The 12622-nt window shown below is 42.8% G+C and overlaps 3 protein-coding genes across 3 annotated transcripts; 2 read left to right on the forward strand and 1 right to left on the reverse strand.

Moving 5' to 3' along the window:
• Positions 1–1537: 1537 nt before the first annotated feature.
• Positions 1538–2494, forward strand: LOC127766162 (uncharacterized). Its single transcript, XM_052291231.1, has 2 exons — positions 1538–1900; positions 2012–2494. Exons 1-2 carry the CDS (start codon positions 1538–1540, stop codon positions 2141–2143), a joined length of 495 nt encoding a protein of 164 aa, XP_052147191.1. The 3' UTR covers positions 2144–2494.
• A 2109-nt stretch (positions 2495–4603) lies between these two features.
• On the reverse strand, positions 4604–6101 carry LOC127766388 (uncharacterized). The gene is made up of 3 exons (XM_052291441.1): positions 5756–6101; positions 5397–5602; positions 4604–5194 (listed from the first exon to the last, which is right to left on the reverse strand). The coding sequence occupies exons 1-3, from the start codon at positions 6099–6101 to the stop codon at positions 4604–4606; spliced, it is 1143 nt and encodes a 380-aa protein (XP_052147401.1).
• A 3163-nt stretch (positions 6102–9264) lies between these two features.
• On the forward strand, positions 9265–12273 carry LOC127766161 (uncharacterized membrane protein At4g09580-like). The gene is made up of 4 exons (XM_052291229.1): positions 9265–9745; positions 10972–11242; positions 11374–11544; positions 11972–12273. The coding sequence occupies exons 1-4, from the start codon at positions 9486–9488 to the stop codon at positions 12101–12103; spliced, it is 834 nt and encodes a 277-aa protein (XP_052147189.1). The 5' UTR covers positions 9265–9485; the 3' UTR covers positions 12104–12273.
• The last annotated feature ends 349 nt before the right edge of the window (positions 12274–12622 follow it).

A 12622-nucleotide genomic window follows, 5' to 3' on the forward strand; every position in this document is an offset into this window, starting at 1 on the left:
TAATGATGAAGGGAGTAATGAATGGATCCACGAACACACTTCTCGATCGAGCTTTCAAATTAATAGCTCTCTCCACTTACAAGCCAGTGACGGAGACCCACATCCCGAGTTACCTGACCCACAGCTCAGGCTGGATTTTATATATATATATATATATAAATATATATATATATATATATATATATATATATATATATATATATATATATATAGGTTTTAATTTGGCCCAACACTTCATGGGTTGATCTAAAGCGTAGCCCAAAGCTAGATCTGTCTCTAACCATTAGCCTTTTTAAAAAAACGTTTATAAGCCTTCATCTACTCTCTCTATATATGTTTTTCAATATTTTTCTAAGTATAATAGTTAATTCATTCATTTATACACTCAAATAATTATAAAATCATTTCTCACCCACATTGATAAGGTTGCTAAGTCTCCCAACCTACTTGTTGCCAGTTGCGATGCCGCCGATGAAAGCGAGGTCTAAGATCATATCGGCCAGAGGAAAGTTTCACACAATATTCGTCGGAGTAGATTTCACACAATAACCTACTGCCTACTGGATCGAGCATTCGAGCTGGCATGCTGTGACGTGAACTCACTAGCTTCCTTTTCCGGTTACACTGACATCTTCGACAAGGAAAGGAAGTAAATTGCCGGGTCCCACGTACCGAAGAAACGGTGAACACAATGCTCAAAATCGTTCATTAGAGCAAGTTTAATTTAATAGTATAGCCCACTACTAGCTTCAATTTATCTATAGCCAATCTAATAGTCAATTCATACAATAATTGTTTACTATACTATTAGTACATGGTCCCACCTGTCATATACACATTGCGTCTTGAAGTCCGTGCTGTAGCTGGCTATAGATATGTAGCCCGCTGCTATTCTCTCTTATCTTTTATCTTATTAAAATATGTTTGTAGCTGGCTAATAGTCTGCTATTGTACCTGCTCTTAGGGCAAGTACTATGGGCACCTAATCACAAGCCTCAAAATGCCACATAGGACTAAATAGTGAGGTGGAGGAGAGAAGAAAGATGAGAGAGAAATAGTCACCTCTCATGCAAGGGGCAACCCCTACACAAACTTCAGTAAACATGTGAGAGTGTTAGAGATATTGGGGATTGTGTGTTAGAGGCAACCTATTATACATGTCACCTCTTAATTTAATTATTTATATCATGCATAAAATTAGATGTGGTAGTCACCTCTACTGTAAAACTTGCCCTTAGTGATTATTATTACATGCCTAGATTTGCACGTCGTTTTTCGGTCTTTCCCGATTGGACCTAAGGCACGTTTTCAGCCGCTACCGTCGTTCTCGTTCGCGCGACAGCGACCGAGCCCCTCGATCGAGCTGAGTCGTTCTCGTTCCCGATCGCTAGCTGCGCGCGCTTCTACGCGTACTAGTACTTGTGTGCTGTTGCATCGCTGACACGGCTCGCGATTCGCGAATTGCAGCCACGGAACGCGCGCGCCCAGCTATATTTACCCCTGTTGATGCGCGCGCATCGGTTGGTGTTAGATCTCCATGGGTGATGTCACCACCAAGGAGAAGAATGTGATCGTGACGGCATACGAGGAGGTGCCGCCCGCGCCGCGGCGCCGTCGTCCGGGGAGCGGCCGCGCTGGCGCGACGTCGTCGTCGTCGACGACGACAGCGGAGGTGACCACTTGGCGGCAGGCCAAGGCGGCGCCGGCGGCGTATCAGGCCGGCGTGGCGGCGGGCGCCCGGTACAGAGGCAGCAACCGGCGGGCGCTGCTGCTCGCGTACGCGCAGCATCTTCGGCGGCGTGATCAGCGCGGAGCTAGCGGCGAGCGGCCGCGGGTGCTGCTGGAGTGGGGCAAATGGAAGACGCAAGGTCATCCCGGTGCCGGCGCCGGCGGCGACGCGGTAAGAGAAGACATTAGATTGGCAGATCGCCGTCTGTCTGTTCGATTCATTCCACGTTAGCCTGACGTGCGCGCGCGCGCCTGTGTCATGTTGGGTGTTGAGCGGTGGCAGGTGAGGAGGAGGAGAAGCTTATACTGCAGATTCCGGCTGTGGACCAGGGCGTTTCTCCGGCGAGTTCGGAGAATCGGGGAGAATGCGTTGTGCAAGAACAAGGAGATCAGTCAACCGGCCAATGTAGGATAATATGGTTGATCGATCGATTAACTAATTGCCACTTCTGCTAGCTCATGTGCTGTGCTGCTTCTTTCTGGCGAATCTAGATGAAACGAATAGGATCACCAATGCCAAACATATCGTGCATTCGTGCGTGAGAACTTGTACCGACTGTCTCTCGTACGTGGAGAACTGCTCTATTTTCTGAGTTTGCATTACTAAAGGGAAAGGTACGCACGGATATACCAAAACCCGACTGAAATTTCTTTGCAATTTTTACGAAAGGACGCCACTATACAGTTAGTGGTCTCGTGATAGACTAAACTAGCGATCCAATTTTTTTTATATATAACTAGTACCCTGTTCAACCAAGTGCAATATATGTGATTTTAATTGTAAATAGCTGGTCTTAGTAAATATATGATTAACTTCAAAATTTCCAATTCGTCAAGATTTTAATCATTTGATATCTTCAAACAGAATTAAATATTATTTTTTCTGAAATGTGCTATATGGCATGCACCGTATATATGCATATGAGTAAATACTTTTTGCGTAATTTATTCTTTAAAATAGAGAATCCATTATATGTCACTGAGTTTGTCATAAATCTACAATTTATCACTGACTTTGTCATATTTTATAATATGGGGGTTGCTAGTTGGCGCGCGCCAGCTGCTCCCGGCCCAGAAGCCCATCAGCTCTCTTTTTCCTTTTTTTCGCGATTTTTTTCGTTTTTTTCGCTTTTTTCTGATTACTTTGTTCAATCTTTAGCATACTTATTTTTTAAAAAAATGTTTTGAGTTGAAAGTTTTTAAATCTTAAATCTGAGTTGAAAGTTTTCAAACTCGATTTGAAAGTTTTTAAATCTGAGATGAAAGTTTTCAAATCTCGATTTGAAAGTTTTCAAATCCGGGATAAAAGTTTTCAAATCTGAGATGAAAGTTTTCAAATCTTGAGTTGAAAGTTTTCAAATCTAGGTTGAAAAGTTTTCAAATCTCGATTTGAAAGTTTTCAATATCGAGTTGAAAGTTTTTAAATCCGAGTCGAAAGTTTCAAATCTCGAGTTGAAAAGGTTGACCGCAATTATTGGAAACTAATTTCGTAAAAAAAACTAATTACAATCTTTTATCCGGCTCCTACGCACATAGAGGTGCGAAAAAATAGAAAATAAAAAAGAACGTGGTGGCAAACCAACTACGTGAAAAAAGTATGAAAAAAATGGAAATTACGGGCATTATCTAAACTAACAAGATTAGTTACGTACTTACGCTGGACTTATCCGGAGAAACACGCGCATGTGGAGCCGTGCGGAAGGACACAAAACACGCGCGAGCTCTTTTCCTAGCGTGTACGCGCTAACTAGATTCCTGAATATACTATCGACTTTTTCTTAACTTCTACGATTTACCATCGTCGTCCGGTTAGCCTCCGTTACTACTGTATAATTTTATCTAAATGACCAAAATACCCTTAGGACAACAAACTTCCAAAAATTGGACAAAAATTTTGAAATATTAGATTTTAAGTTTTTGGCCAATTTTTGAATGTTTCCAGTCTTATGGTTATAACATGATATTTCGGGATTTTTATTCAAATTTTAAAAGTTTTTTTTTGTCACATGGGTGTTTTGGTTATTTGGACAAATTTGTACAACACTAACGTAGGCTAACCAGACGACAATGGTAAATCGTAGAAGTTAATCAAAGTTGATAGTATATTATAGAACTTGACAAAGTTAATGGTAAATCATAGAACTGTGATAAATTCAGTGGCATATAATGAATTCTCTCTTCTTTAAAATGGACTATATGTTTTTATGCATTCTTTTATTAACTCTAATTTCTAATCATGAATGTCTTTATGCATTCTTTCTTTCCATTTTACTTTCTCCCAAATTAATTGAAAGTAATGATATTATCGCCATCACCTTATATAAACATCTAGAACATAGGGTTTCCTTGTTATATGTTACAAGTTTACAACATGGTAACCGGCCTTATTGCCAAGGTGTGGTAATGAAAAATGCTTGGCATATTGACCAAATTCAAATAAATTAAAACAAAATTAAACTTTTGGTGAGATTTGTCCAGTTTTTCTCAATAACTTATCCCTTACCAGGCTTATTGTCTTGGAGGGTCATATATGGTGTATTTGGTTGCTTGCATCCCTCTGGCCTGGCTCATCTATCTCATCCAGGCTGAGTTTGGCCTGCATGAGTAGCGAAGGTCGATTTCCGCCTTTCCTCCGAGCCTGGCTCCGAGATGTGATTTGCACGAGTTGAGCCTGGCTCGGACGGACATGCAGGCAACCAAACACGTCATTGCCTGCATCTGCAATGCGAGCCAGGCATCATGCAGGCAACCAAACATGCCCATAGATATTCAAGATACACATGCAAGCATAGACAAACCAGTTTGTCGATCTTGCTCACACTTTACATAAGTGTTCTAAACATTTGCATATACTCATTTCTGTGATCAACTCTCTCTAGTTTATATTGCCCAACAAATTAATCTTCGTCCAATCTAGCTTCACTCGTAATTTGTAAGAACCTTGCTCAATATTGAAAGATTCGTCATTGTGTCCTAGAGTAAGGATAATTGGGGCGGACTTAGATATCATGTCATCATCATAAACAAAAAATTTAAGCAAGAGCATCTCATCAACATGAAGAACCACTACGTTGCGAGACAATGCAATAGATCCATCATCTCCGAGTGCGATCCTAGTGCCTGACACTTCACTATCATATAGCACCGCATCACCTTCATTTTTAGTACCACAGGCCTTAATAATTCCCAAGAAATTTGATGACCCTTTCAAAATATTGATTCCGATAGCGACTTGCACAGTGAAGTGAGCAGTTGTATATGCCAGTTCTAATGTACTTAGCCAACTGGAAAGCAGGACTCTTTTGGTTTGCCCTGAATTAGATGTTTCGGGCGCTTCTGTAAAACCCTTGCTAAAAATTCTATCATTTGATTCTCCCATATTGCCCCTAATCTTCAAGTTGATTTCAAAATCAATGCTCTCATCTGTAGGCCCTACATATGGTGCGATCAGATTCAATATTTCACCCTGCATACAAATACACAATTCAGGAAAAATAATCTAACTATTTTTTTAATATGATGCCATAAATATAATTACTCGACTAGTAAAAAATCAACTAGCACCAAACTCCTCGATATAGTGGCAGCAGATGAAATTATTCTTCGTCGAGATATATAAAACATATTTGCAAGCTGATAGTGAGATGACAAACTGATAGTGCACTAACCGAAGATTTAATGAGCTGGCAATCGTCTCTGTCGCGTCGAAAGATGTAGACGCACTTCAAGTGTTCTCTTATTAGAACAGTTCCAAAAAGATTAATAGGGAAGCCTATATCAGATTCCAGTATCTTTACATGAAGAACATACGGTGACTCAACCAACTCTTGCTCTGTCAACGCATCAAGCGGTCTTCTTTCAGGGCCAATCGTCGCTGAAAAGTTCAGCGAATTGAACCAAGGAATCATTATAAGTGGGCAACTATTTTCACTATAAGTTATATATCATATCGTTGGCGAATTGTCACTGGGAAGGTAAAGATCATCATTACGCATTTGGTTATAAGCACGAGGTTTGAATTGCTTACCATCTTCGTCGAGATGTTTGAGCAACTCAGGTGTCGCAGCATGGCCTACGAAGGTGCGGTAGGAATTGAAGCGTCGCTGCTTGGGATCGTATTGTCGGCACTGATCATTGTGGATGCTGACGATCCATGACTTGTACTCATCCTCATCCTCATCCTCATCCTCCGTCCCCTCCGAGTCCGCGAACCGCGCAGACAGCTTGAACCGCTTCGCCGCTCTGATCTCGACACCCCCGCCGGCGCCACCGGCCGCCGTCGCCGCCGCTGGCTGCGGGTGCTTCTCCTCCGCGTCTCCTTGCCCCCGCGTTTCGTGGGACTGGGACGACGACTCGACCGCACTCGCCGCCATCTACCACAGCAACGGCGTCGCCTGCTTCGATCGGGTTACAAAGTTTTTACAACAAACACTAGTAGCATTATGGATTTGTTTATGGTAACCGGCGTGCGTGCGCCGTGGGACACACGGGACTTTTCACCTTTTCCGCCGTGTGTATTGGTGACAACTCGGTGTAAATAAACCAAGTAGCAACAAACAATATATACCTAAATTGGTCAATGGAACACGAGGAAGATATATATAGATATCTCGTAACGCATGCATGGCGACGCCGTCGTGCCCCCTTACGATCGACGACCTCCTGCACGTACTCCTCCATCTGGACCCTCGTTCCATCGTCCGATGCGCCGCCGTCTCCAAATACTGGCGGCGCGCCGTGATCGTCAACGCCTCCCAAGTGCGCCGCCACGCCAACCGCCAAGCGGATCGCCGCCTCCTCCTCGGCTACCACTACCGGGAGGTCTACCCGGGCAGGCTCCGCTTCAGCGCGCGGTCCACATGGTCGCCGTCCACCGGCCACCAGCACTGGTCAGATCACCTACCCGTCCCTTCCTTCGCACCGGCGGCGGCAGCAGCAGATGGTGGCCATCCGGAGAGGATGTACGCGCAGCTCGCGTGCAGCGACGGTCTCCTCCTCGCGTGCCGGGGCATCCTGGAGGAGGTCTCGGTGTACAGCCCCCTGACAGGATTCCACGCGACCATGCCTCGCTACGACGAGCTCTTAACGGACACGTACTTCCTGCACTCCGTGCATGGCGACGAGATGAATCCCACCCCAAACTCCTTCCAGGTGCTCGCCGTGGAGGTCGAACCCGAAGGCGAGCTGGCTCTCCAAAACTACAGCTCGGAGACCGGCGCATGGGGCCCGGTCATCCGCCCCGTCAACGACAAGGTCCTGATGCCCAGAGTGATCCACTATCCCGTCGCGGCTATTGAGTGCCAGGGTGCCATCCATTGGTTATGCGGCTGCTGGCCTTCCTGTGACGAACCGCGCCGTCGGTGTTCGCTGGAGGGTTACGACAACATCACGCACAGCGTGGCGGTGGACATTAGCACGGGCCACGCCTGGATGACGAGACAACGTATCAAACAACAAGATGCTCGTTCTGGCAACGGCAGCTGATGGCGGCTCGCCCTTCTCCGGAGGGAGGATGCATGCACGAAGATGTCGACATGGGTACACGCTGAAGAAGACAGTGGCCGTGGTAGTTGTGGCAGCGACGGCGACGACGGCGAGGCGAGATGGGTTCTTTCACGGTCTTTTGACGTCCGGAAGCTCGTCGAGCATGCTGGTCTGGCACATTTTCGACCGGAGCACAAAGATTGGGCAGATTTGGAGGTTAGATTGGAGTGGTTCTGCCGCAGGAGCCGCTGCGTGGTTATCTGGGTTCCGTACCTCGGGTTGTTTGTTCTTGACCTGGAGAACATGCAGATGCAGAGAGCTGCTGGGGATAGCCAGACACATGTTTGGCCCTATGAGATGGACCTCACGGTTTGCTACTCCTCTTTGAAACAGTACCATTGATCAATCCCCCTATCAACATTGATAATTTTTTTGGCGGCCAAAATAAAACCGCCACAATATATTACTCGTTACCTTTGAGGTTAAAACGTCTGGCCACCAATGATATACTTATTTTCTTAAAGGTTCTTCGGATTCTTATAGTGTCTACGCTTTTAGTAGGTTGTGGCTAAGGTACATGTGTCCAACACGCGATATGCTATGGAGGATGAGGAAATGAAATTTTAGAGTATTCAGAGAGAGAGACTCGGTAATCAATCATTTTGCTCATGGTATATATTAGAGTCAAACTCAAGAAAGTGTTTTGTGCCCCCTCATGCTCTCTTCTTGCTTGTGGTTTAAACAATAATAAAGAAAATATAAAAAAAATGGCAATAGAGATTTCATATTTCTTTCAGTAATCATAGCAAGACGTCCATAATAACTTTGTAAATAAGGGGATTGGGAGTTTATACGAAAGAATTGATGGTGAGAATAAGATAAGAATTTGATTTTTAATCCCAATATCTTGTTTGATAGAGGTGGTGGAAATTGAGAGATGGAAGGGGAGGAGAGGATAGAGAGAAGAGAGATGGAAGACCTGACATGTGGGCCCAAGGGAATTTTAGAACTTTGATATGATTTCTCTCTCTACTCTAACCGAAAATTATTATTTTAATTGGTGCATTGTCCACCAACAAATATCTAACTATTTTAATTGGTGCGTTGTCCACCAGCAAATATCCAACTTTTGATATTGTCTTCCCCAAAAGTCACTTTGTGTGGTGTCATACAGCTAAAACCATAAAAATCACGATGTCCTGTAGCAAAATTTGCCAAAACTTTATGATTTTGGCACGTCAAATTGACCAATATAGCGAAGCATTGGGTCAAATAAAACCATTTTGTTTGTAGACTTGGGCACCTCTTCATAAGCCAATTTCCAAATATATTTTGGCCACTACAGTGTGGGGGAATATTGAAAACAAAGAAGATATAATTTGGGCTACATGTTATTATCAATATTTCACTTTAGACTACCCTGCAACTTACGTTTTTATTTTAGATTGGGTAAAATTGTGTTTGTTCACTTTGAATCACCCCTATTATCTTCTCAAGCATATGAACGATCTTGAGTACATCGGCTCGTACTCATCAATAAACTCTCACAACTATAAGAAAGATCATTTTACTTTTGGTATATAACAAGTTGAATGTAAATGGATAATAGAGTTAAGGATGATCCAAAGCGCCGTAAAGTTAAAATTACCTGATCTAAAGTAAAAAAACATTGGTTAAAGGAATTAAACATCGATAATAAAAAAATGTTTACAGTGAAATTTAGAATATACAGTATACACGAGAGGGCGGCCTGTGGACCTGCTCCCTCCGTCCTAAAATAGGTGCATTTTTATATTGTTCACGTCCAACGTTTGACCGTTCGTCTTATTTGAAATTTTTCTATGATTAGTATTTTTATTGTTAGTAGATGATAAAACATAAATAGTATTTTATGTGTGACTAACTTTTTTTAATATTTTCATAAAATTTTTAAATAAGACGAACGGTCAAACCTTCGACACGGATTACTACGATTGCACTTATTTTGAGAGGGAGCTAGTACCCACCACTGTCGTTCTCGTTCAGCAGGTCAAACAAAGAACAGATCGCATCAATCAAACCGCCGGATCAAACCGGGCACAGAAAAACAAAGAAAACCAACGAAAAAAACGACGCAACGCGGCGCGGCAGAGAAGACAACACCGCACCACCACCCCCGCCTCCTCCTCCTCCTCGTCGCCGTGCCCGATGAAGGCATGAAGCTGCCCCCGAGACATGCCTCTTAGCCCACGTGCGCCCTCCCGCGTGTCGCCCAAGCCCCTTGCGCCGCAGGCATGCCGTTCCCGCGCCGCGACATCGAGGCCGCTGGCGCCGGCTCCGGCTCCGGCGACGACGACTCGCCGGCCGCCAAGAGGGGCAAGCCAGAGGCCGCGGGGGCGCGCCCCTCGCTGACGCGGACCGAGGCGGCCGCGGCCGCCTCCGTGCTGGCGCTCTTCCTCGTCGGGATCTTCTGCGTCTTCCGCGCCGCGCCCCGCCGCGAGTTCGAACAGATCCTCCGCCTCCCCCGCAGCCTCGCCGACGTCCGCCTCCTCAAGTAAGCTTCCCCCTCTCCGCTTTCTCCCACCAGATCGACCTGGATCGCAGTCATTCTTGTGCGAGAAGAGCAGTTTGGATCGTCCGTCCAACCATCAACTGTTTCGGGGGTGCAAATTTTGGGCGTGATTTGAGTTTGGATTTGATTGCACTAATTTATTGGTGACACGAGATTGAACATGTTTGAATGTAAAGAATCTGAAACTGTTTTAGATTGTGCAAGAATTAGATAATCATGATACGAACAGCAAGTGGCTACTCGTTTGATGGGACTTGGGAAATGATAAAATGGGTTTTATGGTTGATCTTACATTGTCAGAAAAACAATCCAACCCTTCAAGTCAAATAGTTGATCTTAAATTGTCAGAAAAATGGGACTAACCAAATAATTGCTGGAGATTAGCAGGGTTAGGAGTTCGGCTGTGAGATTTTGACTAAGTCCCTTGTTGTGGACAATAATTTCTTTTAGGATCATGCAGTATTCAATGTGCAAAATATAAATATACTTGCAACATTTGGTCGGGTACAATATTCTTATGCGTCTAATATGAGTAAGGTTACTCTGCAGGTCGTCCATGGATACATTTCTCATTGTTTGTTAGTTCAATTGTAAGTTTTATCCATGGCCTAATCAGAACTGTAAGCAGAACTGTAGGCAGTAAAACTCTGACTAACATAACGTGTAACCTCTATATTGCACTCTATACTGCACTGACTTGCATGTGATGTTTGTATTTGTTTTTGACTTACATTTTAGATTTTCTGCCTGGTTGCTCATGTTTCCTTTCAGTTCACTTGATCATGTGATAAGATGAATGAGAAGCTGAAATACTAATTCATCACTTATTTTGATGTACTCCTACATTTAGTTATACCTGTCGGTCACTTATAATATTCTTCTACAGAAAGTTCTGGTTATATATCATGCCTTTTCGTTACAAGAACGTCTATGCGTTATTGGTATAAGTCAGTGTTGGCAGAAATATCTGTCTTGTTTCATTCTGAATATAGACTGTAGGAAATACATGTTCAAGTTTCTACGACTGATCTTCTGCTTGAATTTTATCATGGAATAACAAGGAAATTATCCATCTTCATATTCATAGGGATGGGCATGTCTATTTATTTACTAGTAAAACGATCATAGAGTATGATAGCAAATTAGCAAGTGAAAGACATCAGAATGACGAAGTCTTCACCACTGACACTTATCCCTGAAACTTGCAGAGACAATCTTGCGGTGTATGCAAGAGATTATCAGGCTAATTTCATACTGGGATATTGCTCAATATACATCTTTATGCAAACATTTATGATCCCTGGAACAATATTCATGTCTTTACTTGCTGGAGCTCTTTTTGGGGTGGTTAAAGGTGGTATTTTGGTCGTATTCACTGCAACAGCAGGTGCTTCGTCTTGCTACTTTGTCTCCAAGTTGATTGGGAGGCCATTGATTAGCTGGTTGTGGCCTGAAAAACTGAGGTATTTCCAGTCAGAGGTAATCTTCTGCTTTTAATAATGTGACCTCATGTTTGTTCACTGACTTCCTTTTTCTTGAGATTCTTTGGCAAATGCTAATTTCACACATTTTCTTCATTTCATATAACAGATGCTTTTGTTTCTATGCAGATTGCCAAAAGGAAAGAAAAGCTATTGAATTACATGCTTTTTCTTAGAATTACACCAACTTTACCCAACACATTCATAAACATGGCGTCACCTATTGTTGACATACCTTTCCACATTTTCTTTGCTGCAACACTAATTGGTCTCATCCCAGCATCTTATATCACTGTAAAGGTAAATACCTTCTCAATAGTAAATTTAATGATCGTATTGCCTTCTCAATAATAGGTTTAATGATCTTATTGTTTGACTCAGCTTTGCCTTTACTTTAGAGCAAGGCAAAAATCTCAACTAGAATCCATGTTGTATGTTAAGAATTCGCATTAAAGATGGGCTAGTGCTTAAGTACTGATTCAAGTATCATGATTTATTATCTTAATACTATAGCATTGCTCTTTTGCCAAGTTTTCGGGCACAACACTACAACAGGAGATGACGGTGTATTATGTTTCATGAACTGTCTTTGCACTTTGCACGTCTTCTCCGTTGACTTCAGGATTTACTTAGTTGTGGACGGGTTTGGTGGTTGATCTGATTGTATTATCTGTTTCCAGTGATACCATTTTATCTACTCATCACCATTCTTACTGCTGTCTTGCAGGCTGGTAGGGCACTAGGCGATCTAAGATCAGTTAGGGAACTGTATGACTCAAAAACACTAGTAATTCTATTCCTCATTGGAACTGTTGCTGTTGCTCCAACGATTCTGAAAAGGAAGAGAATATACGAATGATGCCACTAAAAAGCGTCTAAACAGTGTATTAGTAGAGCACTCCAGAAGTGTATTAGTTTTTTTTCCCTTTCTTTGTTGATATTGTATACCTATTCAATTTAGCTGTAGAGATGTAGTAGTAACATGATGAATGTTTTCCTCAATAATAGATGACGCTAAGCTGTTGCATCTGTTGCCCCAATGTTCTTATAAATCCCCACGTCCCAATTAACGATGCGGTGGAACTATCTGGTTGTTGTGGTTTTACAGTAAATCTTACTGCTCCCAATTGGATGGGCAACCTTATCCGTCGTTTTGAAATGATGTGTTATTTGCCACCAATTGTCCTATTATCTCCATTTATTTTATTTTCACTTGAGACATTTCTGCAAGATGATATTCAGAACGTTCCCCACAGATTATCCTAATACAAAATGCAATACGAATTAAACTTACATTTAGTAGTACCTAAACTGTTACATCTAGGATTATAAACGTGCTGAAATTCTTTATCCTCCCAAAAAACTCCAGAAATTTATA

This window comes from Oryza glaberrima, chromosome 3 (assembly GCF_000147395.1).
Source record: "Oryza glaberrima chromosome 3, OglaRS2, whole genome shotgun sequence".
Lineage (NCBI taxonomy): Eukaryota > Viridiplantae > Streptophyta > Magnoliopsida > Poales > Poaceae > Oryza > Oryza glaberrima.